The sequence below is a fragment of the Macaca thibetana genome, chromosome 16, assembly GCF_024542745.1.
Source record: "Macaca thibetana thibetana isolate TM-01 chromosome 16, ASM2454274v1, whole genome shotgun sequence".
NCBI lineage: Eukaryota > Metazoa > Chordata > Mammalia > Primates > Cercopithecidae > Macaca > Macaca thibetana.
In genome coordinates, this window is record NC_065593.1 from 51,234,379 (window position 1) to 51,262,202 (window position 27,824).

At 46.2% G+C, this 27,824-nt stretch overlaps 4 protein-coding genes across 9 annotated transcripts in view; 1 reads left to right on the forward strand and 3 right to left on the reverse strand.

Annotated features, from left to right (window-relative positions):
- Window positions 1-24,612, reverse strand: part of NT5C3B (5'-nucleotidase, cytosolic IIIB) — a 51,759-nt gene extending 27,147 nt beyond the window's left edge. The window contains exon 1 of the mRNA XM_050762846.1: window positions 24,609-24,612. The gene's annotated coding sequence lies outside the window, so the exon portion shown is untranslated. The remainder of the gene's footprint in view (window positions 1-24,608) is intronic.
- CNP (2',3'-cyclic nucleotide 3' phosphodiesterase) overlaps window positions 1-27,824 on the forward strand; it is a 736,460-nt gene that overhangs the window by 601,005 nt on the left and 107,631 nt on the right. The gene's annotated exons all lie outside the window — the stretch shown is intronic.
- On the reverse strand, window positions 5,358-18,216 carry KLHL11 (kelch like family member 11). Its single transcript, XM_050762639.1, has 2 exons — window positions 17,540-18,216; window positions 5,358-7,134 (listed from the first exon to the last, which is right to left on the reverse strand). The coding sequence occupies exons 1-2, from the start codon at window positions 18,082-18,084 to the stop codon at window positions 5,553-5,555; spliced, it is 2,127 nt and encodes a 708-aa protein (XP_050618596.1). The 5' UTR covers window positions 18,085-18,216; the 3' UTR covers window positions 5,358-5,552.
- The window catches only part of ACLY (ATP citrate lyase), a 62,931-nt gene continuing 56,345 nt past the window's right edge, over window positions 21,239-27,824 (reverse strand). For all 6 annotated transcript variants that reach the window (XM_050762564.1, XM_050762563.1, XM_050762561.1 and 3 more), the window contains 6 exons: window positions 26,985-27,135; window positions 26,649-26,792; window positions 23,845-23,958; window positions 23,411-23,493; window positions 23,081-23,157; window positions 21,239-22,221 (listed from right to left, as the gene is read on the reverse strand). In XM_050762564.1, coding sequence (XP_050618521.1) covers window positions 22,127-22,221; window positions 23,081-23,157; window positions 23,411-23,493; window positions 23,845-23,958; window positions 26,649-26,792; window positions 26,985-27,135 — 664 coding nt within the window. In that variant the 3' untranslated portion in view covers window positions 21,239-22,126. The remainder of the gene's footprint in view (window positions 22,222-23,080; window positions 23,158-23,410; window positions 23,494-23,844; window positions 23,959-26,648; window positions 26,793-26,984; window positions 27,136-27,824) is intronic.

The following is a 27,824-nucleotide window of genomic DNA, read 5'->3' on the forward strand; positions in this document are numbered from 1 at the left end:
TTAAAGAAATATATTTATTTAAAACTTACACTGAGACAATTAGTAGCTTTAACAGAGAACAAGATAGCTTCAGGAACATAAAATGAGCTATTTTACAATGTAATGTCTCAAGGTGTTCTAACTACTACATCTCCTCTGACTTAAAGGGAAATAGTGAAGATTACATTTTCAGTAGAGTAGGGACCTGGATACTACTAGCCCAAAAAACTCACTGCATCAACTCAAACTAAATGTTTATTTTACAAATAACTAAACGAGCCCAAGCACATGGATCATAAAATCTTCAAACACCTAGCAAGCACTACTTTTCATGAGTGCATTATGCAGGAGGATTAAGTTAACAAGTGCTCTGCAGTCTGTGCTTCAATGTAAGACATTCGTAGTGATGGTCACTGAGTAAGACAAAAAGCCCTACAAATGTAATAAACAGCAGTGATTTTGCTATCTAATTAAATTCCTTGAAGCAAAATGACTACTAGGTTATATTACTGTTATTATATTACATCACTCAACTATGAGCTGTTCTGTTTCCAATGACCAGAACATACGTTATAATAACAAAAACAAAAAAGGACTATTCTCAAGAAAGTAACAAACTGGAGTGATGAACTGTGCCAAAATGTTTGAGAGTTCAGGAGAGACTGAATTGTTTCTCAAATATTTTATAGTTAAAGCACCCTCTGGTGTAGACAGAGTACTTGGTTTACAGTAATGTAAACTTTCAAAGACATGAAATGTGGCCAGTATACTATATTTAAACTTAATTTGAGAAAAGTACCAAAAAAGAAGTCCCTTTAGTTATGCTTGATTAGACCAAATAACTAAAACATACCATTCAGCTCACCTGTCTACATACAGTGTAGTGTTGATATTAGAATTACAAAGCAGAAAATGAAGTATTTTAAACATACCACATGCTACACTAGTCAAGAGGTAAGGAGGAAAAGTTAGCCCTAGAAACTGCCTTACCAGCAGCCTGACGGGTTTAAAAAAACAAAAACACACAAATCTTCCATAAACACTATCTTTCCAGCTTCAAACTTCTGTTCTATATTAAAAAGGTATATTTAAATTTTTTGGTCCCAGAAATACTATATAAAACCAGGTGATCAAAACAAAACTTATGTCATGAATTTTAAGAGTTTTTAGCAAAAAAGTTATTTTTGAACTGGCACAGCAAACGCAAAGTTGAATATCATGATACACAAGACTAATCATGCAAACAACTGTAAGTGGGATGTGTTACTTAAACACTAAGCTCATGACTGACATTCTCAATATATACCACTGATTTTTTTTTTTAAGCCATGGTGCGGTAGATATAGTTCAAGGATACCCATTCTAAGATGTAAGAAGGCCGGGCGCGGTGGCTCACGCCTGTAATCCCAGCACTTTGGGAGGCCGAGGCGGGCGGATCACAAGGTCAGGAGATCGAGACCATGGTGAAACCCCGTCTCTACTAAAAAAATACAAAAAATGAGCCGGGCGCGGTGGCGGGCGCCTGTAGTTCCAGCTACTCGGGAGGCTGAGGCAGGAGAATGGCGTGAACCCAGGAGGTGGAGCTTGCAGTGAGCGAGGATCGCGCCACTGCACTCCAGCTTGGGCGACAGAGAGAGACTCCGTCTCCAAAAAAAAAAAAAAAAGATGTAAGTAGCCTCACTCAAAGTTATGTAACTATTACTTTTTGGTATAATGACTTCCTCTCTCTTCTACAAACAAAAGGAAAGCAACAAAACAAAGGTTTGCTTGAATACGCATTAAGCTGTCTTGCTAAAGTCATATTTTTAACTGCTTACATTACCAAAAAGAATCTTTTAAGTTTTCTCATCAACAAGGAAACTTCTTTCCCAAGGAGCTATTTTAGGCCTAATCCTTGTAATTAGAACCTTTCCAAATACTCTGGGAAGTTATTTCCAGTTAAGAATTTCAGAATGTCAGCCTTGAACAGATTTAAGCAAATCTGGTTTCTTTCCTCATTAACAAGTTAGTTAGGATATTTCAGAAACACAAGTTATTGATGTGAAATTACACATGTGAATTCAAATATAAAAATTAGAAATTCAGGAAAACCTGCACACATCATCATGCAATGAAGGACTTACCCCTTCTTTTCAGCCGTGGCCTAGGCTGCCTGCTAAGTTAAAAAACAACAGTTTCAATCAAGGTTTTAAAACCAGATTATGCCTAAATCTTATGAGTTATAATTTCTGTCACATCATGTGAAAAAAACACAACCCCACAAATGACTTGGTAATGATTACCTCAGAAGACAGCTCTGAGAACAAAAAAACAAAAAACACATCACATCCTTCCAGTGAAAACTGTTATTGTAGTGAGATACTAAATTATTTAAACACAATCAACAAAAGGAAGTTTGTTAGCATAGTCTATTGGAGAGAAATGAGAACTCCATTTAATGAGCTTCATTTAATGATTCTGTCTTACATGCATAGACCTCTCACAACTAAGAATTAGTGCTTCTCAGAATCCAAATGGCTTTTATTAAAATAACTACAAAGAAATGGAAATTGAGAAAAAGGTAGTAGTGGGGTAAAATAATATATCCTTATATGTAGAAATAGACTTGCAGTTTCTCACGCCCACTCCAGTCTAAATTAAATGGATTTAAAGTTGATTTTCAACACATTTATTAAAAACTTTTCACCTAGGCAGGGACACTAATTTAAAAATTTCAAGTTCTTAGTATAGAGCCCAAGACCTAAAACTATTAGTCTTGCAGCAAATAGCCAAAATTTCTGGTTGTGCTTTTCTCTTTTGTTATTTGATCACTAACAAGAAGATTAACTATAATGGACTAGGGGAAAAAAAAAAATCACTGCACTTGGAATTTGACTTCTAGAATGGTATTCCAAAATGTCTAAGAAGGTAAAGACAGTCCTTAAGAAACAGGATAAATCATTGGGCAGGTGGCTCTTTGGGAGGCCAAGGTGGGAGAGTTGCTTGAGGAAAGGAGCTTGAGACCAGCCTGGCCAATAAGGTGAGACCTCATATCTTAAAAAAAAAAACAAAACAAAACAACAACAACAAAAACAAGAAAACCACATTGTAAGCTGTTAGGAATCCTTTATACTAACCGAGCATTAAAGTCAATTTGAGGGCCAGGCATGGTGGCTCACGCCTGTAATCCCAGCGCTTTGGGAGGCTGAGGTGGGAGGATCACGAGGTCAGGAGTTCCAAACCAGCCTAACTAACATGGTGCGACCCCATCTCTATTAAAAATACAAAAATTAGCCGGGCGTGGTGGCACGCGCCTGCATTCCCAGCTACTCAGGAGGCTGAGGCAGGAGAATCGCATGAGCGCGGGAGGTGGAGGTTGCAGTGAGCTGAGATTGCGCCACTCCAGCCTGAGTGACAAAGCGAGACTCTGTTTCAAAAAAAAGAAAAAAAAAAAGTTAATTTGAGGCCAGGTGTGGTGGATCACACCTGTAATCCCAGCACCTTGGGAGGCTGACACGGGTGGATCTCCTGAGCCCAGGGGTTGGAGACCAGCCTCGGCAACATAACGAAACCCTGTCTCTACCAAAAATACAAAAAAAAATTAGCTGGGCATGGTGGCGCATGCCTGTAGTCCCAGCTACTCAGTAGGCTGAGATGGGAGGATGGCTTGTGTCCAGGAGGTGGAGGTTGTAGTGAGCCAAGATCGTACCACTGCAGTCCAACCTGGGTGACAAAGTGAGACCCCATCCCCCCACCCCCTCAAAAAAAAGAGTCAACTTGAGTGCTAACTTTTATAAAGCTCAGGAGACATAAGATAATTAGAACAATGTATAAAACTAAATAAAAGATAGCTTCAGTGATCTTTTTAATTTTTTTCAGACACTGTGTTTCTGTCACCCAGGGTAGTGGGGCATGATCACAGCTCACTTCACCCTCAACCTCCCCAGGCTCTGCTGATCCTCCCACCTTGGCCTCAAGTAGGAAGGACTACAGGCACGTGCCAGCTACCACACTCAGCTAATTTTTGTACTTTTTGTAGAGACAGGGTCTTGCTATGTTTCCCAGGCTGGTCTTGAACTCTTGGGCTCAAAATCTGCCCACCTCAGCCTCCCACAAAGTGCTGGGATTACAGTCATGAGCCACCGTGCCCAGCCCATAAACCTTTAAAAGCCAAAATTACGTACCCAAATTTGGTATCCTAGGCTCAGGCAAAGTTTAAAAGTGTAGGGCAACTGGATAAAACATAACAATCAGAAATAATAAGGCTTATCTTTAGCAACATTTCCTTAAATTATGACTTCCCATTTTGGGGAAAAAAAAAGTTTCTTGTACAAAGGAATAATGGGTTGGGCGCGGTGGCTCACGCCTGTAATCCCAGCACTTTGGGAGGCTGAGGTGGGCGGATCACCTGAGGTCAGGAGTTCAAGACCAGCCTGACCAACATGGTGAAACCCCGTCTCTACTAAAAGTACAAAAATTAGCCGGGCGTGGTGGTGGGTACTTGTAATCCCAGCTACTCGGGATGCTGAGGCAAGAGAATCACTGGAACCCGGCAGGCAGAGGTTGCAGTGAGCCGAGATTGCACCACTGCACTCCAGCCTGGGCAACAAGAGCAAGCCTCTGTCTCAAAAAAAAACAAAAAAAAAAACCAAAAAAAACCAAAGGAATAATGATTCTATATAATATGCATTAGAGCAAAAATTAAAATGGAAGGCATTGAGTGTCGATTGTCATAGGCATTATTTACACTCATTAACATATCCTCAAGTAATCCTGCAACTCCTGAAAAAAATGTTTAAAATTTTAAATGCCTTTAATTTCTCAGTCTACACGAATACTTTTCTTCTTAGAGAAAACAAAATTCACACATGTAACTTGCTCTGTATTTAGTCAATTAGCTAAAGATCTATACTTTTGCCATCTACCCTCAGCTCAGATTGAAGGCTTAGTCTATAAACAGTTGCTAATGAAAAATATCCAAAAAATGCATGAGCCAATCAAAAATTTCTCATCAGTCACATCTTCTAGGAATGAAAGTGGCACTTCTAGATAAACATAAGAAAATATCAATGCAAACATTCTCAAATTATCTTGCTGAAATATTGAGTGTTTTCATCCAAATTTCAGTCTCACTATTGCACATGCCTCCTGCAGATGAGGGCTCAATGCAGAAGTCAGATCTTGCCAAAACCAATCATTTCATAAAAAATCAAAAAGAATATCAAAGTAAATGTGCAAATAAAATTGGTGCTTAAAGCATGTTCAAAACATAAGTCCCCAAGACAAAGGAGTTTAACTCAATTGGCAGGAAAACAGCTAAGCAACTACACCTGATTTTCCCACTTGTCCTTAGTAAGATCTTACTTAGCTAGCACAAACAAACAAACCAAAGACAAAAATTGCAAGCTAACAAAATGACCATGTATTGAACTGAGTCTCCCATTCTTTAGTTTTTAACTCTACTTCCTTTATATGGGGCAATAATCAGTTCACGTAGAAAATAAGTTATCGACATACTTTTTCAAGTAACAGCCTGGATATCTTCAGCTTCACGAAACGGGTATAACAGTTTTAATTGGCACGCTTGAGAGAACCTAGCATTCTATCTGAGAGCTTGGCACTCGCCGCATGTTCAGGGCGTGACGATGTATCTCTTGCATCTGTCTGATGCGGTCCTTCTGCCACATCAGGTTTTGAGGCATAGGATATCTCTGTGTGCCATGCAAGTACCGGTATGGGATCCTCACGTGACAAGCAGTGGCTCTACAACGAGGTTGTGGCATAGGAGGAAGAAGCATCCACCTCTTCCTCTCAGCACAGTATCGGTAGGCTTCTTTCCGATACTGTTTATCAATATCATCACTGTTTTTCCAGCCTCCTATAATGAAGACATCATCTTTGTAATAGCAAATGGCTGCTCCTTCAATGCTTAGAACTTCTGGAGGCAAGCTTTCAAGGATCTCATCAGACACTTGGCTGGCAATTTTTCTTACTGCTTCTTCGTTTTCTAAACAATAACTCTTGGGACAACATGATGCTGTCTGATAAAAGTTTGAATTGACCACAGACATTTGGAAAAAGCAGTAATTGTCAATAAGGGGCAAAGATTCCACATCTTGCCACTGTCGAGTCTCTGTATCATAGCAAGTAATTACAGCCTTTAATCCATCTTCAGTGTCCCGGTCTACAGGAGTGCGGGCGGCAATGTATACAAACCGGTCTTCAATGGCTAGTGCTTTGACATCTCGAAGAATCTTTGGTGCCGATTCCAAGTTGTGCCATTTATCAAGCTCAGGATTATAAACAGTCACATCTTTAAAACCAGGACTAAAGTTGCCATGTCCTCCAATGCTATAGAGCTTCCCTTTGACTTCTGTTAGTCCAAAAGAATGCTTTCTTGTCATCAGACTACAAACATGTTCCCAAGTATTCAAATTTGGGTTATACCTTTCAACAGTTTTAGCAAACCCTGGCTCCATTGATCCAGCAACATACACGTAGGATTCTGTTACTGCAACAGCATGTCCATCGAGGTGATTATGAATATGTGGCAGGTTTACCCATCTGTCCTCATCAACAAAATACCCCACACATTCACTTAAATAGTCCCCTCCTTCTGACACACCTCCAATAACCATGATCACATCCATGTTTTGCCCATAACGAGGCAATAGTGAGACATGAGAAGTGGGGTGCTGGCATGTGCCCGATTGTATATTCTCAGCTCTCAGAGCATGTCTCTCCACTGCGTCAGCCACCAACTTGACACAAACTTCATTATTGGCTACCAGCCTCTCTGGTTTGACATGTCGAGTAAGGTAGGTAGGTTTCATCTGGGACAACCTGAGCAATTTAAAAAGTTCTTCAAAGTATCTCTCTCTCTCTTCAGCATTTCTCTGAACCCATTTCAAAACGGTTTCAAAGAGAACCTCTTCAGAATCAACTGTAATTTCCAAATCTGAAAGCCAGTCCCTAATGAGATGGAAAGGTAACGTATAAAATTCTTCATCCTGAATCACTTTGTGGAAATTTCTCCGTATCATATCAGCAGCCTTCAAAGCAAGTTGGCTCAGGGTGTACATGTGGGCTAAGCTATGAATTGCCACACAATTTGAGAGATGAAGTTTTTTCTTGAGAAATTCTCCACAAAATTCTTTTAAACGAATGAGTAGGAACCTAAAATCAAGAAAAAGAGAAAAGATTAATTTTTCAAATGTGCATATTTTATGTGGTTACTTTTTTGTTTTTTCAGACAGGGTCTCACTCTGCCACCCAGGCTGGAGTGCAGTGGTGTGATCTCGGCTCACTGCAACCTTTACCTCCTAGGTTCCAGCAATTCTCCTGCCTCAGCTTCCTGAGTTGCTGGGGTGTGCCACCACGTCCAGCTAATTTTTGTATTTTTAGTAGGGACAGGGTTTCACCATATTGGCCATGCTGGTCTTGAACTCCTGACCTCAAAGTGATTTGCCTGCCTTGGCCTCCCAAAGTGCTGGGATTACAGGTGTGAGCCACTGTGCCTGGCCATGGCCTACATTAAAAAAAAAAAAATTATATATATGTATATATAATTTTTTTGTAGAGACGAGGTCTCCCTATATTGTCTACACTGGTCTTGAACTCCTTGCTTTAAGCAATCCTCCTGCCTCTGCTTCCCAAAGTGTTTGGGATTACAGGTGTCAGCCACCACACCCAGCGTATGGTCACATTTTGAGAGCATCTAAATTATACATATTGAAATAGTTAATCTCACTTTATACACAAAATCTGGAAAAAAAAAAAAAAAAAAAAAAACCCACCACCAAATTAGAAAATATTGTGCTGGAAAAGTATGTTTAAAAGCACAAGGCCGGGCGCGGTGGCTCAAGCCTGTAATCCCAGCACTTTGGGAGGCCGAGACAGGCGGATCACGAGGTCAGGAGATCGAGACCATCCTGGCTAATACGGTGAAACCCCGTCTCTACTAAAAAAATACAAAAAACTAGCCAGGCGAGGTGGCGGGCGCCTGTGGTCCCAGCTACTCGGGAGGCTGAGGCAGGAGAATGGCGGGAACCCGGGAGGCGGAGCTTGCAGTGAGCTGAGGTCCGGCCACTGTACTCCAGCCCGGCGACAGAGCGAGACTCCGTCTCAAAAAAAAAAAAAAAATAAAAAAAAAATAAAAGCACATATAGGCTAGGCGCAGGGGCTCACACCTATAATCCCAGCATTTTGGGAAGTTGAGGATCGCTTGAACCAGGAGTTCAAGACCAGCCTGGGAAACATGGCAAAACCAAGTCTCTTAAAAAAAGGCACATGGCCGGGCGCAGTGGCTCACACCTGTAATCCCAGGACTTTGGGAGACTGAGGCAGGCAGATCACTTGAGGTCAGGAGTTTGAGACCAGGCTGGCCAACAACAGGGTGAAACCCTGTCTCTAATAAAAATACAAAAATTAGCTGGGCATGGTGGGGAGCACCTGTAATCCCAGCTACTTGGGAGGCTGAGGCAGGAGAATCACTTGAATCTGGGAGGCAGAGGTTGTAGGGGGCTGAGATTGCGCCACTGCACTCCAGGTTGGGTGACAGAGCAAGACTCTGTCTCAAAAAAAAAACAACAAAAAAACAAACAAAAAAAACAACAAAAAAAGCACATATAGAGCTGGGCATGGAGATGCATGCCTATAGTCTCAGCTACTCAAGAGGCTTAGGCAAGAGGATTGGCTGAGGGCAGCAGTTCAAGGCTGCAGTAAGCTATAATCGTGCCTGTGAATAGCCACTGCACTCCAGTCTGGCCAACACAAGAAGACTGTCTCTTAAAAAAAAGCATATATAGGCCAAGTGCAGTGGTTCACACCTGTAATCTCAGGTGGATAGGGATTTGCCTTTGCCAAGGACAAATTAAAGTGAAAATAAAGTGTGTGGCTGGGCGTGGTGGCTCAGGCCTGTAACCCCAGCACTTTGGGAGGCCAAGGCAGGCGGATCATGAGGTCAGGAGTTCGAAACCAGCCTGGCCAACGGGTGAAACCTCGTCTCTACTAAAAATACAAAAAAATTAGCTAGGCATGGTGGCAGGCGACTGTAATCCCAGCAACTCCAGAGGATGAGGCAGGAGAATAGCTTGAACTCGGGAGGCAGCAGTTGCAGTGAGCCGAGATCGCGCCACTGTACTCCAGCCTAGGCAACACAGCGAGATTCTGTCTCAAAAAAAAAAAATAAATAAAAGCATATATAAAAATCTTATTTATATATAAAATATAAAGTATTATTTATATTATATAGTTTATATAATTACATATCATATATGTGAAACACATACATATACACACACATAGACATATATAAAAACACAAAATAAGAGTTTTTATTTTAAGAGACAGGGTTTCACTATGCTGCAGTGGCTTTTCACAGGTGTGATCACAGTGCGCTACAGTCCCAAACTCCTGGGCTCAAGCAATCCTTCTGCCTCAGCTTCCACAGTAGCAGGGACTACAGGCACATGCCACTGTGTCTGGCTGGAGGTTTTTTCTTTTTTTTTTTGAGACAGAGTTTCGCTCTTGTTGCCCAAACTGGAGTGCAATGGCACGATCTTGGCTCCCTGCAACCTCTGCCTCCTGGGTTCAAGCGATACTCCTGCCTCAATCTCCCGAGTAGCTAGGATTACAGGCGCATGCCACCATGTTTGGCTAACTTCTTGTATTTTCAGTAGAAACGGGGTTTCACCATGTTTGCCAGGCTGGTCTCAAACTCCTTACCTCAGGTGATCCACCTGCCTCGCCCTCCCAAAGTGCTGGGGTTACAGGCCTGAGCCACCACGCCCAGCCACACACTTTATTTTCACTTTAATTTGTCCTTGGCAAAGGCAAATCCCTATCCAAATTTGTCTTTGCCATCCTTCCCTAATTCCTTACTAGTCACCAGCCTCTCTCTCTCTCTTTTTTTTTTTTTTGAGACAGATCAGATTCTCACCGTTACCCAGGCTGGAGTGCAGTGGTGCAATCATGGCTCACTGCAGCCTCGACCTCCTGGGCTCAAGTGATTCTCCCACCTTAACTTCCCAAGTTGCTGGTACTACAGGAACACGCCACCACGCCCAGATATATATATATATATATATATTTTCCCCCCCCGAGATGGAGTTTCGCTCTTACTTCCCAGGCTGAAGTGCAATGGCGCAATCTTGGCTCACTGCAACCTCTGCCTCCTGGGTTCAAGCAATTCTCCTGCCTCAGTCTCCCTAGTAGCTAGGATTATAGGCACCTGTCACCATGCCCAGCTAATTTTTTGTATTTTTAAAGACAGGGTTTCATCATGTTGACCAGGCTGGTCTCGAACTCTTGACCTAAGGTGATCCACCCATCTGGGCCTCCAAAGTGCTGGGATTACAGGCGTGGGTCATCGTGCCTGGCCACCCAGATAATTTTTTTTGGTGTATTTTTTTTGTAGAGACAAGGTTTTGCCATGTTAGCCAGACTGGTCTCAAACTCCTGAGCTCAAGCAATCTGCCTACTTTAGTGCTGAGATTACACGTGTGAGCCACCAGGCCCAGCCCACCAGCCTCTTCTTAAATGAAACAGGGTCTCAGTCAAGGGACTTTATGGTATAAAGAAACAGCCAGGCAGGAACTTCTCAGGGGGTCTGTTCGGTCAGATATCAGAAGGAAGGCCCCCCCACCCCTTACTCAGATCTAGGCTTTCTGCTAGAGGTTTTATTTTATTTTAAAAATTTTCGGCCGGGCGCGGTGGCTCAAGCCTGTAATCCCAGCACTTTGGGAGGCCGAGACGGGCGGATCACGAGGTCAGGAGATCAAGACCATCCTGGCTAACACAGTGAAACCCCGTCTCTACTAAAAAATACAAAAAACTAGCCGGGCAAGGTAGCGGGCGCCTGTAGTCCCAGCTACACGGGAGGCTGAGGCAGGAGAATGGCGTAAACCCGGGAGGCGGAGCTTGCAGTGAGCCAAGATCCGGCCACTGCACTCCAGCCTGGGCGACAGAGCGAGACTCCGTCTCAAAAAAAAAAAAAAAAAAAAAAAAATTTTCTCCAGGATCATAGATTCAAGTTGCCCTGAATATATACTCCCTGTGTCGGAGACAGTTTTTAATCTCATCACCAGAGCTTTTTCTTTGGGCAGCCAGAGGGAATGGGGTACTGAGATTTGTCCTGAACTGGGTTCTCATCAAAGCAAGGATACAAAGCAAACTCAAACACGTGAAGAAGCAGAAAACAAAACAAAAACACAACAAAAAAACATGTGTAGGGTTGGGCGCAGTGGTTCAGGCCGGGTGCAGTGGCTCAGGCCTGTAATCCCAACACTTTGGGAGACTGAGGCAGGAGGATCATTTGAGGTCAGGAGTTTGAGACCAGCCTGGCTAACATGGTGAAACCTTGTCTCTACTAAAACTACAAAAAGTAGGCCAGGCGTGGTGGCTCACGCCTGTAATCCCAGCACTTTGGGAGGCCGAGGTGGGTGGATCACCTGAGGTCAGGAGTTCGAGACCAGCCTGGCCAACATGATGAAACCCCGTCTCTACTAAAAATACAAAAAATTAGCTGGGTGTGGCAGCAGGTGCCTATAATCCTGGCTACTAGGGAGGCTGAGGCAGGAGAATCGCTTGAACTCAGGAGGTGGAGATTGCAGTAAGCCGAGCTCACGCCACTGCACTCCAGCGACAGAATGAGACGCTATCTCAAAACAAAAAACAAACAAAAATTAGCTGGACGTGGTGGTGTGCGTCTGTTATCCCAGCTACTCAGGAGCCTGAGGCACGAGAATTGCCTGAACCTGGGGGCAGGTGCAGTGAGCTGAGATCATGCCACACTGCACTCCATCCTGGGTGACACAGTAAGACTCGGCTCCAAACAAAACAAAACGTGTAGGTTAAAAAACAAAGGAAAGTGATTTGGATGTAGTTGACTAAATATTGTCTGCTCACCTAAATCCATTTAAAGTTTAATTAAAAAAAAAAAAAAACGCAATCGTTTCAGACAGATTCATAAATCTGGCAGCAATCAGTCTGAGGATACCCTATTTGAGACCACTGCTCTAAAAAGACTAAGTCCCCAGAACGGAGAAGAACCTTAAACAAGAATCACTTCATTGGTTCAGGCCTCTCCCAATTCAGTAACCATTTATTATTAGTGACTGTGCTTAGTAACTGTCTTAACTATGATATGAAAATGAATAAGGCAGGCTCCCTCTACTCTTTTAAGAGAACATATCATTTTAGAGATAAAGCAAAGACAAAGTAGAGTGGTAAGGGATATAGTGGCTCCCAGACATGTCTGGGTGCCAGTGTCACCTGATTCCCAGGCTGCCCTGGGCTCCTAGTTTTAGCAGGCACTCCACGTAATTCGGAGACAAATTCCTGTGGGTGTCTCGAAAAAATGCTCTATGAAAATAGCTGTCGGCCGGGCGCGGTGGCTCAAGCCTGTAATCCCAGCACTTTGGGAGGCCGAGACGGGCGGATCACGAGGTCAGGAGATCGAGACCATCCTGGCTAACACGGTGAAACCCCGTCTCTACTAAAAAATACAAAAAACTAGCCAGGCGAGGTGGCGGGTGCCTGTAGTCCCAGCTACTCGGGAGGCTGAGGCAGGAGAATGGCGTAAACCTGGGAGGCGGAGCTTGCAGTGAGCTGAGATCCGGCCACTGCACTCCAGCCTGGGCGACAGAGCAAGACTCCGTCTCAAAAAAAAAAAAAAAAAAAAAAAAAAAAAAAAGAAAATAGCTGTCATACACTAGGCATCTGTCATGTGAGGGGCATCGTGCACATCCTATTATTATGTTTCTGATCCTCACAAGTGTCCAGTGAGGCAGGCATGATCACCAACAGACATATGTATTTAGGGGTTGGTGGGTGGGGGAGGGTCCTGCCTCAGAGTTGATGGGAAGATTAAATGTGATGGTTGCAGAGCACTTTGAACAGTGCCTGACAAAAGTTATTGGCTTAGCTGCTGATAGATGGAGAGAAGTTAAAGAGTTTTTAGTAAAAATGCCTGGAGTATCCTCTCCTCTCCTCTAACTCCCTAATAGAGCAGGGGCAAATCTGACAAACTCAAGATGATATGACAGAATCAAACATAGCTTTGAGTAAGTGCAATGACCCTTTTCTACCCATTTTCATGCAACAAACCTCTCTCCCTCAGAGCTATGCCCATCCCACTCCACCTTCTCATTGATGACCCAGCCTCTTGAGAAAACAGACAATCAAGCAGGAACTTCATCTTCCCACCACCCAATCCACCAGCAGTTGTACCCTAAACTTTGCAGTCCAACCGCTCCAATTTTAATATGGATTCTACACTGAAGAATAACCAGAATATTTCACCCCAAAATATACTTATTTGACATATTCCGAGGGGCCGAAACCACAGGAATAGCTTTGAAGAGCTGTCTTTTGTGGGGGAGATTTGCATCTGCAGAGAAAATCTACATTAATGAGGTAAACAGCAAGGAAAACAGGGATGCAAATAGGCTTTCTCTGAGGCCCCCCCTCACTCAGATCGAGGAAAGATGCACTCAGGAAAAACTAAGGAGGCGAAGGTCTGACACTTTAAAAGATCTGACAGAAACTTTTCCCACAGGCTACATCCATTTTTTCTGACAGCTGCTGCCCGTGAGGTTTCACTGGCATAACAGGACAGCCTGTGCTTGCCAAGCTTTCCTCTTCTGGCTCTCCCATAACCTGTCTTGATGCATTCCAAACCCCTATTCTTTCTATAACCACAGAATAGTATAAAAACTTCAGTCACCCTTAGAGTTTTCATATTTTGTATGACTCTCGAGCACAAATGTGCCTGTAATAATCTGCTATGGTTTTCTCTGCCCTATATAACCTGTCTTTTATTATAAGAATGTCAGCTGTGGCCGGGCGCGGTGGCTCACGCCTGTAATCCCAACACTTTGGGATGCCAAGGCGAGCAGATCACGAGGTCAGGAGTTTGAGACCAGCCTGGCCAACACAGTGAAACCCCATCTCTACTGAAAATACAAAATTAGCTGGGCGTGGTGGCAGATGCCTGTAATCCCAGCTACTTGGGAGGCTGAGGCAGGAGAATCGCTTGAACCCAGGAGGCAGAGGTTGCAGTGAGCCGAGATTGCACCATTGCACTACAGCCTGGGAAACAAAGAGACTCTGTCTCCAAAAAAAAAAAAAAAAAAAAAAAAAAAAAAAAAAAGAATGTCAGCTGTGACCCCTTTATGAAGGGGAGGAAAGGGATCACCCCTTTTCAACCCCTACAGTTCCCTTCTTGGTTGCAAGGACTCTACTCCTGCAATTATTTTCCCCTGCTCCTGTAACACCAATTACTCATCTTCTACTGAATTATTTTCAGCAGCACACAGACATGCTCTAGTATCTCTTATCTTGGTGGGATTGTCCCCCAAAACATTTACATATGTGTACCATTTTTCTGATCCTCTTTATAAAGCAAGGCTTAACTAGCTCTTGTCAATGGCATCTCTGACCTGCAACCATCACTTATGGGTTGACAGAGTTGACATGATTGGCTGCTCCCTCCTTGATATTCTTCCTTTTTTTTTTTTTTTTTTTTGAGACGGAGTCTCGCTCTGTCGCCCAGGCTGGAGTGCAGTGGCCAGATGTCAGCTCACTGCAAGCTCCGCCTCCCGGGTTCATGCCATTCTCCTGCCTCAGCATCCCGAGTAGCTGGGACCACAGGCGCCGCCACCTCGCCTGGCTAATTTTTTGTGTTTTTAGTAGAGACGGGGTTTCACCGTGTTAGCCAGGATGGTCTCGATCTCCTGACCTTGTGATCCGCCCGTCTCGGCCTCCCAAAGTGCTGGGATTACAGGCTTGAGCCACCGCGCCCGGCCGATATTCTTCCTTTCTATGTTTCCATGAGATCAATCTCCTCTTTAAGATTCTATTTTTTTTTTTTTTTTTTTTTGAGACCAAGTCTCACTCTGTCGCCCAGGCTGGGGTGCAGTGGGGCGATCTCAGCTCACTGCAACCTCCACCTCCTGGGTTCAAGCAATTCTCCTGCCTCAGCCTCCCGAGTAGTTGGGATCACAGGCACCTGCCACCACACCCTGCTAATTTTTGTATTTTTTTGAGACGGAGTCTCGCTCTGTCGCCCAGGCTGGAGTGCAGTGGCATGATCTCGGCTCACTGCAATCTCCACCTCCTGGGTTCCCACCATTCTCCTGCCTCAGCCTCCTGAGTAGCTGGGACTATAGACGCCCGCCACCACGCCCGGCTAATTTTTCTTTTTTTTTTTTTAGTAGAGTCGGGGTTTCACCATGTTACCCAGGATGGTCTCGATCTTCTGACCTCGTGATCCGCCTGCCTCAGCCTCCCAAAGTGCTGGGATTACAGGTGTAAGTCACCACGCCCGGTCTAACTTCTGTATTTTTAGTAGAGATGGGGTTTCATCATGTTGGCCAGGCTGGTCTCGAACTCCTGACCTCAAGTGATCCATTTGCCTTGGCCTATCAAAGTGCTGGGATTACAGGCGTGAGCCACCTCGCCCAGCCAGCTATTTTACATTCTAGAGAACCCCGGGGCTCTGTCTTGCCTACCCTCTCCCCGCTACCCCTTTTCTACTTATACTCCCTAAGTAATACCATTCAGTCCCAGGGCTTTAGCTACCATTTATATGCTAATTTCCCCCAATTTGTATCTCTAGCTCCCAGGGGCTTCCCAGGGATCTCCTTAACCAAATCCAAAAACTCCTGCTCTTACTCCCAAACCTGCTCTTCTGCAATCTTCCACATCTTTATAATTCCATCCTTCCCACTGCTTGGGTCAAAAAGGTAGCAGTCTTTTCCCTTATACCCCATATCAAATGCATCAGCAAATTCATCTCATCTACCTTCAAAATATATCTGGAACCAGAGCACTTCTCATCACCTTTACTTCTCCCTCCTAATCGAAGCCTCCACCACCACTGCCACAACCTCCTACACTAGTCTCCCTGCGTCTGCCCTTGGTGCCCCCTCCTCCCCAATGCCACATCCTTTGTTCTTTTTTTTGAGACAGTCTCGCTCTGTCAGCCAGGCTGAAGTGCAGTGGCGCAATCTCGGCTTACTGCAACCTCGGCCTCCCGCCTCCCAGTCTCAAGCGATTATTGTGCCTCAGCCTCCCCAACAGCTAGGATTACAGGCACGCCACCATGCCTGGCTAATTTTTGTATGTTTAGTAGAGACGGGGGTTTCACCATGTTGGCCAGGCTGGTCTCGAACTCCTTACCTCAAGCATCCACCCACCTCAGCCTCTCAAAGTGATGAGATTATAGGCATGGGCCACCGGGCCTGGCCGCCACATCCTTTTTTCAACACAGCACCATTCATCAAATGAGACTGCATCATTCCTCTACCCCAAACCTTCCCATTTCTATCAGAGTAAAAGCTCATGTCCTTCCACAAACCATCAAGGCCCTATGGGATCTGGATCCATACCCATTACCATCCTGAGGCTTCTCCTGTTCCTCTCACCCTGCATCCCTTTGATACAGCCACACTGGCTCCCCGCTGTTCTCTAACATACAGACAAGCTCCACCTCAGAGCCTCTGTACCTGTGTCCCCTACGTGACACAGTCTACCTTATCTCCTTTGGTTCTTAGCAAAACGTCTTCTTCATAGGGCATTCTCTATCCACGCAATTTGACAAACACTTCCTCTCCCCCAGCACTTTCTATGTACTCCCCTCCATGCTTTATTTTTCATCAGTGATAACAATCATCCAACAGGCTACATACACTTAACAATCATCCAACAGGCTATACATTTTACTTATTTACCGTCTATCTACCAACGTAAGTGCGATAAGGAAAAGGACTTTTGTCTGTTTTGATCACTGCTGAAACCCTAGCACCTTAGAATCCCGCATCTGAGCTGATGCGTAATCGGCGCTCAACAGGCATTTTTGTTAAGGAATCTGTAAAATGATAATTGCCAAAACAAATGCCTCTCCATCTCTATAAACGGTATTACCTGCCTGCTAACCAGTCTCTGGAGCATTCCTGCTCCCTACAATCCGTTTACCACAGTGGCAGAATAATATTAAAATATTTAAATCAGATCATTTATTTACTCAGTTTCCTATCACACTCAGTGAAATTCAAGCTCCTTATTCAAACGCATCTCACGCATCCTTCTCCCCTTCATCCACTAGATCCAGCGTCACTAGACTGTATTTTAATTCTCTTCTCTAAGCCAAACTGGATCCTGTCTGAGGGCCTTTGCGCTGTCTGGAATATTCATTCCCCATCTTTGCACGGTCAGTTATTTTTTGACATTCAGAGGTCTGTCTAAACGTCACCTCCTCAGAAAGGTCTTTATTCAATCCCTAGCCTTTCACTCCTTTTGAACGTCAGCACAACGCTTACCACATACTGACTTTCCTTTCCATCACTTTTGTCCCACCACCTAGTATCTGAGCTTCTTGGGCGCGAGGCGCGACCTGACGGTGCATCCTCCTCGCCCACCGCGGTTGGCTGCCCCCCAGCAGGCGCTCAGCGAGTGTGAACCCAATGCGTTCACTCAGGACTCGCGAGCTGCCGTGGCAGGCACTGCCCTCCCCTCCGCCGGCGAGCATCTCCCCTTCTCCGCGCCCGCCGCCCTCCGTGCTCCCACCCCCCTCGCCTACCTGTCGGCCAACTCCAGCACCTCGTGCACGCTGCCCGTGCTGACGCGGATGCGCCCGGTGTACATGTACTCGATAACGGCTTCCACAGTGTCGGGTTCGGGCCCCGGCTCGGAGCTCCACTTGCGCATCTCCACCCGTCCCGAGCGGGACTCGGAAAACTGGCCCGAGAGCAGGGGCGTGAAGTACTCGGTGGCGGCAGCCAGTACCGAGCGGTGGGCCCGGAACTCGCGGCCTCCAGCCCCGCCGAAGCACAGGGTAATGTCGCAGAAGAGGCCCTGGCGTCGCTGCTCGTTCTGCCGCCAGGACAGCTCTGAACAGTGAGAGCTGCACTCGAAATCCTCGGCTTCTGGGCCCGGATCGCCCCCGCTCGCCTCCATTGCAGAGATCCCTGGCCCAGGCCCGAAGTCCACCGTGCCGCTGCCTCGGACCTCGGCGGCCAGGCCTGCCGAGCCGGCAGCGGCCGTCTCCATGCTCTCCATCTCCAGCACCTGAAGAGATGCAGCCGCGGCCGCCGCCGCCGCCGCCGCCACTGCCGCAGCCGCCATCTTGACGCCACCGCGCCCGGCCTCCGCAGCCTCGGAACTATGCGGCCGTTTGGTGCGACACAGAGGGATTCTGGGATTAAATAGTGCGCGCGGGGCGGAGCCGGGTAGCCCGCGGGCCGCGCATGCGCCGCCTTGCCTCCGGCAGCCCTGCCTGCCCTGGTGAGGTTCGGCTGTAACTGTCGCCCAGTCGGGATGACTTCGCCCCAGGCCTCCCTACGAGGACGTCGGTGCGAGGATGGCTGGCTCCCTTTCCTTAGTGGGTAGCATGCTCTCTGCAGTCATTTTGTCGAGTAAAAGCCACCTAGACCATCACCTGTTGTTAAAGCCTTGAGTGGCAATACAGGATTTTTATAAGATCTAGCCTCAGCTAGGTGGATGAGGGATGAATGAGTTACTTTTTATCCGTTTTTTTGTTTTTTGTTTTGTTTTGTTTGTTTGTTTGTTTGTTTTGAGACGGAGTCTCACGCTGTTGCCCAGGCTGGAGTGCAGTGGCGCGATCTCGGCTCACTGCAAGCTCCGCCTCCCGGGTTCCCGCCATTCTCCTGCCTCAGCCTCCTGAGTAGCTGGGACTACAGGCGCCCGCCACCGCGCCCGGCTAATTTTTTGTATTTTTAGTAGAGACGGGGTTTCACTGTGGTCTCGATCTCCTGACCTTGTGATCCGCCCGCCTCGGCCTCCCAAAGTGCTGGGATTACAGGCTTGAGCCACCGCGCCCGGCCTGTTTGTTTGTTTTTGAGACGGAGTCTCTCTCTGTCGCCCAGGATGGAGTGCAGTGGCGTGCTGCCCGGGTTCAAGCGATTCTCGTGCCTCAGCCTCCCGAGTAGCTGGAACTACAGGCGCCCGCCACCACACCCAGTTAATTTTTTGTGTTTTTAATAGAGACGGGGTTTCACCGTGTTAGTCAGGATGGTCTCTATCTCTTGACCTCATTACAGGCGTGAGCCACCGCGCCCGGCCCCCTAATTTATTTTCTTTTATTTATTTATTTACTTATTTGGAGACGGAGTCTCGCTCTGTCTCCCAGGCTGGAGTGCAGTGCCGCCATCTCGGCTCACTGCAAGCTCCGCCTCCCGCGTTCACGCCATTCTCCTGCCTCAGCCTCCCGAGTAGCTGGGACTACGGGAGCCCGCCGCCACGCCCGGCTAATTTTTTGTAATTTTAGTAGAGATGGGATTTCACCGTGTTAGCCAGGATAGTCTCGATCTCCTGACCTCGTGATCCGCCCGCCTTGGCCTCCCAAAGTGCTGGGATTACAGGCGTGAGCCGCCGCGTCCGGCCCCCTATTTTAATTTCTAAACACGGGAATATTGCCTAATTTGTAAGCTCATAATGAGGATTCAATGAGATGATACTGAAGCCAAGCGTTCTGCGTAGTGCTTTGGTTCATGGCCAATGATCAGTATATACTTGTTGAAAAGATAATTTAAAAGCTACTTTTGGGCCGGGCGCGGTGGTTGACGCCTGTAATCCCAACACTTTGGGAGCCGGAGGTGGACGGACCGCCTGAGCCCAGGAGTTCCAGACTAGCCTGCACAACATGGCAAAATCCCGTCTCTAATAAAAATTCGAAAATTAGCTGGGAACGGTGGCGGGCGCCTGTAACCCCGGTGCTTTGGGACGCCGAGGCGGGCGGATCACTTGAGGTCAGCAGTTGGAGACCAGCCTGGCCAACGTGGTGAAATCCCGTCTCTACTTAAAAATACAAAAATTAGCCGGGTGTGGTGGTGGGCACCTGTAATCCTAGCTACTTGGGAGGTTGAGGCAGGGAGAATAGCTTGAACCCTGGAGGCGGAGGTTTCAGTGAGCAGAGATCGAGCCACTGTACTCCAGCCTGGGCGACAGAGTGAGATCCTGTCTCAAAATTAAACCGGGCGAGGTGGCTCACACCTGTGATCCCAGCACTTTGGGAGGCGCGAGGCAGGTGGATCACGCACGAGGTCAGGAGTTTGAGACCAGCCTGACCAATATGGTGAAACCCCATCTCTACTAAAAATACAAAAATTAGGGGGCCGGGCGCGGTGGCTCAGGCCTGTAATCCCAGCACTTTGGGAGGCCGAGACGGGTGGATCACAAGGTCAGGAGATCAAGACCATCCTGGCTAACACGGTGAAACCCTGTCTCTACTAAAAAATAAAAAAAAAAAAAACTAGCTGGGCGAGGTGGCGGGCGCCTGTAGTCCCAGCTACTCGGGAGGCTGAGGCAGGAGAATGGCATGGACCCGTGAGGCGGAGCTTGCAGTGAGCAGAGATCATGCCACTGCACTCCAGCCTGGGCTACAGAGCGAGACTCCGAGACTCCGTCTCAAAAAAAAAAATTAGTTGGGTGTGGTGGCATGTGCCTGTAATCCCAGCTACTCGGGAGGCTGAGGCAGGAGAATTGCTTGAACCTGGGAGTCGGAGGTTGCAGTGAGCCAAGATCGTGCCACTGCACTCCAGCTTGGCGACAGAGTGAGACTCCATCTCAAAAATAAAAATAAATAAGTAAATAAATGTCACTTGGGGATTTTAGACAAGGGAGTGGCTCAATTCAATAGGTTTTAAAAAAATCACTGGTGGCTGTGTGGAGAATGCAGTGTAGGCAACAAAAGGGGAAATAGCCGACCAGATGTGGACAGATGAGAGTGAAAGTTGAAGGGTCAATCAACAAGACTTGGCAACTGGAGAGGGTAAAGGGTGGTTTCCAAGCTTTTGGCCCAAGTACCTGGGTAGCGCTTTGGTTACCATTCACTCAGGGAGAGGTATAGATTTAGGGGAGGAAATAAGTGGGCTTTGGAGGTTCTTGATGCTAGTGTTTTATTTTTTGAAAAGGTAGATGAGCACTTTTAAAACCACATATACTGAAAGTATCAGTACAGTTCAGGCCAGGCACAGTGGCTCACGCCTGTAACAGCACTTTGGGAGGCCAAGGAGGATGGATTGCTTGAGTCCACAAAAAATACAAAAGTTAGCCTAGAGTGGTGGTGCGCTCCTGTAGTCCTAGCTACTTGGGAGGCTGACGTGGGAGGATTGCTTGAGCCCAGGAGATGGAGGCTGCAGTGAGCTGTGATGGTGACACTGTACTTCAGCCCTGGGGCAACAGAGTGAGACCCTGTCTGGAAAAAAGTATAGTTACAAAGAAATACAGATCAAAGGATGTGGATGCCAGGAGCCAGCAGTATGCCTTCATTGATAACTATATAGTTTATTTAAACCAGACTATGATAATACAGAGAAGAGACTGAGGTGGCAGCTGCCCAGAATCTTTGTGGATTACAGATGAAAAGTAGTTAGGAGTCCCTGGATCCACACTTCAGTTACAAACAGACAAGTCAGCTGCATAAATACAGAGAACATAAGACACAAGACATTTCACAGCTTTTTGCATTTCCATTTTAAATGTGTGTTACAGCTTTACATATTAAGTTACTACTCCACATATTTTGTGACAATGGCTAAGGATGCAATGGTCCCATCCCCCTGACATAAGCAGACTCTGGTCTGCAACACAGAACATTTCAGTGGGATACCAAACAAGTCCTTAACACATAACATACAAAAAGATCTTTAAAAATCAGATTAATACAATGTTCTTCATGTTATATAAGGAAGAAGAAAGGGAAGTAAAAAAAAAAGACATTGGGGTGCTTTAAATGTATAGTATCTTGAGGCCTTAAATGTTTCATTCCCTTCCTCCAAGGGAGAAAAAAATGTTTAACTAATGGAAAAAGAAAGCAACATCCTAACGCCCTACAATGAGGAAGAACCCCATCCTGACAGTACTTAGATGCTTCCATGAAATAAATATAGCAGGTAGCAGAGTAAAGTCACAAGTATTGGCTTGGTTTTTATTTCTATGCTTATAAAAAAAAAATATGAAGCTTCTTTGTGTGGGCTGAAGGGGTGTTAGCTTGTGGATGTTGGTCTTCGGTGCCTATACCCCAGTGGCTATTTACATTCCAGGCCCCTGCTAAATAAAGCAGGCTCCACTGCCAGCTGTCTGTACACTTTTTCCTTGGGGGGGGAGTTCTTGTCTTCGGTTTACTGCAGTAGGGTTCCTGGCTTTGTTACATGCTCATGTGTTCCGGAAGAACATATGAAATATCGTCCCATGGATGACGATACAGCCCCTGCTTCAGCCTCTTCTGATCAAGATAGTGTCCTAAAATGAAGCAAACACATCTTTTTTATTAGAGCTTCATAAGCCTGGTGAGAGGGAGAGGCTAAGGAAGGGAAATCTTTCTAACACACAAAAAAAGGTAGATACAAAGCAGTGGGAAGCTTAGTCCAAATCCATTCCATAGGTAGATGAGGCAGACTTTGTACAAGAGAGCTGTTGGATCTGATTCTATTTTCCTTTAAATTAAAACAAAATTTTAAAGGGAAAAAATAAAAAATAATAAAAATAGGCTGGACGCGGTGGCTCATGCCTGTAATTCCAGCACTTTGGGAGGCCAAGGCAGGCGGATCACGAGGTTGGGAGATCCAGACCATCCTGGCTAACACAGTGAAACCCCGTCTCTACTAAAAATACAAAAAATTAGCCAGGCGTGGTGGCACACACCTGTAGGCATGCGTCTGTAGTCCCAGCTACTTGGGAGGCTGCAGGAGAATTGCTTGAACCTGGGAGGCAGAGGTTGCAGTGAGCAGAGATCGCACCACTGCACTCCAGCCTGGGCGAAAAGCAAGACTCGGTCTCAAAAAAAAAAAAAAAAAAAAAAAAAAAAAAAAAAATTAATTCTATTTTCCTGGGCTAGCAATCATTTCTAAGAACAAAGGAACAATGATAAAGATAAAGGGAAAAGTTAAAGTAAGAAACAAAAGATTAAGAACAATGATTATGAGGATATGACATTTCTTCTGTAGAAACTGAACCACAAAGAGAATTTTAAAAAGGAAAAAAAAAAAAAAAAAAAAAAAAAAGAAACTCAACCCCATGGGTAAGTGGTATAGCTGAACCATGGGGGTTTAAACAACAACAACAAAAAAAAAACACTTAAAACAATAACGAATGGACTCACCAATGAAGCCCATACTCCTTCCCAGCACAAAGATGCCATTGAGGGCTCCAATGTCAATGTATTCATCAGCTTCCTCCCTGCAACACACAATCAACTTGTAGTTTTAAAAGGCTCACGTGACTGCCCTTCTCCCCAGACAGTACTACTACTGCCCAGGAATAAGAAGAAAAGGGGTGCTCTAGGTGGTAGGATTACAGGCAATTTTTGTTTTCTTCTTTATACCTCTCCTTATTTTTCACATATTCTATTCTGAGTATGCATTACTTTTATAGTTTGGAGGAAACAAGAAAAATCAACAAACGTAACGAAGAAAACAGCTGCAGTGCTCACCGAGTAAAGGACCCACAGTTTCTAAGCATGTCCACGAATGCGACTCCGATGAGACCATCTACGTTCAGGATAAGATTTGGCTTCTGGGAAGGCAAAACATTCAAAGCATTTATCATTATTTCTCATTTTTTCTTCATAATTTTCCACTGTTACTACTATTACTACGAATTGTGACCATCATTTAAAAACTTCTACCAGCCCCACTGGTTGACACTGTGTCTGACTCAGTTCAATTTCCAGCATCTAGCAACATACCCAACACCTAGCTGACATTTAGTGCATGTCTGTTAAATTTAGTTACGAAACAAAAATAACATTTCCAGAAAACTAGGTTTGCTTTTAGCTGCATAATCAAAATGTAACCTGGCTCCTATTTCCTCCAATAAATTTGTCCAACGTAACATTAGGGAACCAGGAAGTTTTTCCTTTGTTACCTTCGAGGTGGTAATCTTCTCTACTTCCAGTGCATAATCGAGCAGAGGAGTGGCAGGAAAGTGCTGCCTGACGTAATCTTTGAGGATCTGCACTCGCATGTCTGGGTTGTTTATCTAGAAATGAACCCAACGTTACAGAGGAACACTCACACACTGCTGGGATGTGTTTGTTCATACTTGTATTACAGGTCGGTAGAACTGGACATATCCCAGAGGCAATTCAGGAACCTGACCCACGTGTACAATTCCATGTGGCACCAATTGTGCTAATGTCATGGGGCTAGCTTTTGAAGTCCTCTCATATCTCAATTGGGACACAAAACAACCTTGGTAGGTTCTCACTTTTTTTTTTTTTGAGACGGAGTCTTGCTCTGTCCCCCTGGCTGGAGTGCAGTGGCGCGATCTCAGCTCACTGCAAGCTCCGCCTCCCGGGTTCACGCCATTCTCCTGCCTCAGCCTCCCGAGTAGCTGGGACTACAGATGCCCGCCACCGCGTCCGGCTAATTTTTTGTATTTTTAGTAGAGACGGGGTTTCACCATGGTCTCGATCTCCTGACCTTGTGATCTGCCCGCCTCAGCCTCCCAAAGTGCTGGGGATTACAGGCGTGAGCCACCTCGCCCGGCGGTTCTCACTTCTAAGTTACAAAGAAGAAACTAAGCCCTGAGATGTTCAGGGAGCTGGCCAGGTCCTACAGTGTTGAGCAGCAGAGGTCTGAAAGTTAACCACTCTCCAACTCAGTCTTAGGTTCCAGCTTCCAGCCACACCCCCACCAGCTCTGTGCCTACTCAAGCTGTGACAGAGTTCAACACTAAACAAACACGTGTTGAGTGTGGGAGGCAAAGTATTCCCAAAATTTTAGGAAAGACTATAGACCTGCCGTGAATGAAATTAACCACCTGTCGGTGGGGGAGGAAGATGATCTAGGGACACACCAAATCCCAATACCGAAGCAACTTCCGCCCTCAGCAAAGAGATAGCTGGGTCAGTACATCCTCTAGAAAGTGAGGAACTCAAAGAGTGAATGAGTGAGTGTGGCGTGCAGGTCTAGCGTTATCTTAGAAAGGCCCTGTGTTGTAGATGGGCAAGGAGTTATATGGTCAGGAGCTGGGGCTGGCTGAGCAAAGTTCAGCAAGTCCTAGATGGAATGTCCCTCAGAGTCACCCACCTTCCCTGCTTGGTTCTGAGCTGGTCCTTGCTCATCAAGCAACCTCTGGGTATCTCACCTGAGATGGCCAAATGTTTGGCTGCCTAGAAGGTGGTGTCCTGAATCACATGCATGACCTTCATATTAATACTCCCCACCTAGGCCAGTGGAGTGACCAAATACATGAGGTTTTTGGAGCTACAGAGCCAAGGAGCCCAGGGCAAAGGGATCTACTAAGGAGCTGTCCCCATATGGCCCTGAGCAGCTGCCAGTGACCTTATCTCTTGCTCTTCAATTTCTAACCACAGCACACTATGAGGACATACAGATGACTGGCCCTGTTAAGACTATATCAACTGTTTAAAATATTTACTGTCCTTTCCCACTGGTCTCTCCCAATCGGATATGCCTTGATACTATCACTCTTCCTGCCCCAGTGATGTCACAAATAACCACTTGACTTGTGGTGGGCCAATGAAATGTGAGTGAAGGGGAATCATGTAAGGCTTTAAGAGCCTGCACGTGGTCCTGCCATTGCTGTTATCCTGCTGACGTGAGGCCAGCACATCCCAGACAGGGGCTGTTCCTCCAGCACAGATGGCAGAGAACAGGCACAGCCAACCCTCAGTGGATATAGTGTGAATGAGACATAAACCTTTGCTGTGGTAAGCCACTGAGATTTTTGGAGTTGTCTGTTACTAGCCTAAAGTGACCAATATGTCCCCTCAACCTGACCTTGGTCCTTTTACCCATAAGGTTCATTTGGGAAACCAAAGTTACCATATTTTCCATCTCATTTCAGCTGCTATTTCCATACTGCAAGCGAACGACAGAAAAACTGTTAAGGGCAATCTGTATTATCAAATGGAAAAAATAGCTGTCTTGTATTTGGCATCTGTCAACACATCCAAAGCTTTGTATGTTGGGAGTTGAAAGCTTAGGTATTGGCCGGGCGCGGTGGCTCAAGCCTGTAATCCCAGCACTTTGGGAGGCCGAGACGGGCGGATCACAAGGTCAGGAGATCGAGATCATCCTGGCTAACACGGCGAAACCCCGTCTCTACTAAAAACACAAAAAATTAGCCGGGCGAGGTGGCGGCGCCTGTGGTCCCAGCTACTCGGGAGGCTGAGGCAGGAGAATGGCGGGAACCCGGGAGGCGGAGCTTGCAGTGAGCTGAGATCTGGCCACTGCACTCCAGCCTGGGCGACAGAGCGAGACTCCGTCTCAAAAAAAAAAAAAAAAAAAAAAAGAAAGCTTAGGTATTCTCCCAAATAAATTAATGCCCCCTATCACCACCCACCCGGCAGATCCATCCCACTTTGTTGTTGTTGTTGTTGTTTGAGATAGAATTTCACTCTTGCTGCCCAGGCCGGAGTGCAATGGCATGATCTTGGCTCACCACAACCTCCATTTCCCAGGTTCAAGCGATTCTCCTACCTCAGCCTCCTGAGTAGCTGGGATTACAGGCATGCACCACCATGCCCGGCTAATTTTTTTGTATTTTTGGTAGAGAAGGGGTTTCTCCATGTTGGTCAGGCTGGTCTCCAACTCCCGACCTCAGGTGATCCACTCGCCTTGGCCTCCCAAAGTGCTGAGATTACAGGCGTGAGCCACTGCGCCCGGCCTCTATCCTACTTTTTTAGGAGAGTAACAACTCACCGACTTCACTCGGTGACCAATGCCCATGATCAGTTTCCCTTCCTTCTTCATCTTGTTCACAAACTCCATGGGGATAATGCCACTGTCAAAGGCTTTACTGAACATCTTGGCTGCTGCATCCAAGGCACCCCCAAACCGATCCCCCTGCAGGAGAAACAAGTGAATGTTGCCTTGAGCTTTAAGAATTTCCTTCAGCTGGGCAAACCAACCCAGTGTGTCCTGAATGGGCCTGAGCACTGGGTTTTACACTCAGGGGCTCCTTCTAGGGCCCTGCTGTGGCAAAGCAGCATGAGGCCAGTGTCCCCACTGTTCACCTCCCAGGATGACAGTACTTACGATGGTGAGCAGCCCCGAGGTGAGGCTGGAGACCAGGTCTTTCCCAGCTCGCGCACAAATGATGGTGTTGTGGGCTCCTGAGACGGCTGGCCCGTGATCAGCTGTTACCATCAGACACATCTCAATGAACTGGCAAGAGTACTTAGGCAACCTGGTAGCCGGGGGAATGAAAGCGGGGAGAGAGTCGACAAGACCACGCTCGTACTTTCTCCCATCTCCCTAAACAAGTCATTCAAATCCAAGACGGGTAACTACCAATCCAAGTCTAATACTACCACACAACTCTCAGGCAAAACCTCCTGATTCTTTTCTTTAGACAGAGTCTCATTCTGTCGCCCAGGCTGGAGTGCAGTAGTACAATCTTGGCTCACTGCAACCTCCACCTCCTAGGTTCAAGCAATTTGCCTGCCTCAGCCTCCCAAGAAGCTGGGACTACAGGTACGCACCACCACACCGGTCTAATTTTTGTATTTTTAGTAGAGACGAGATTTTGCTATGTTGGCCAGGCTGGTCTTGAACTCCTGGCCTCAAGTGATCTGCCCACCTTGGCCTCCCAAAGTGCTGGGATTACATACAGGCATGAGCCACCATGCCCGGCCCCAAATACTGTTTGTAAAATAGAGTTTGAAACCAGAGTTTTAAATCTATTCTTTGGTCAGTGATTTTCAGCATGAGTTGCCTGCACCAGGATTTGACCTGTGTTTGTGGCTATGCTCCATGTGCCAGACAGACAGGGGGTGAGAACCCTGTCCCTTCACAGTGTAAGAGGCCCCATGCCTGGTTCCTGTAGCATTCAACCTCCCAACTAAGAATCAGGAACAAAGTACGGAGAGGTGGGAG

Excerpts from the sequence above, each read along its gene's own strand:
- KLHL11 (XM_050762639.1), bottom strand. The coding sequence starts at position 18,084 with ATGGCGGCTGCGGCAGTGGCGGCGGCGGCGGCGGCGGCCGCGGCTGCA. Across the intron at positions 7,135-17,539 it reads GTGCTGGAGTTGGCCGACAG|GTTCCTACTCATTCGTTTAA; the intron begins GTAGGCGAGGGG and ends TCTTGATTTTAG.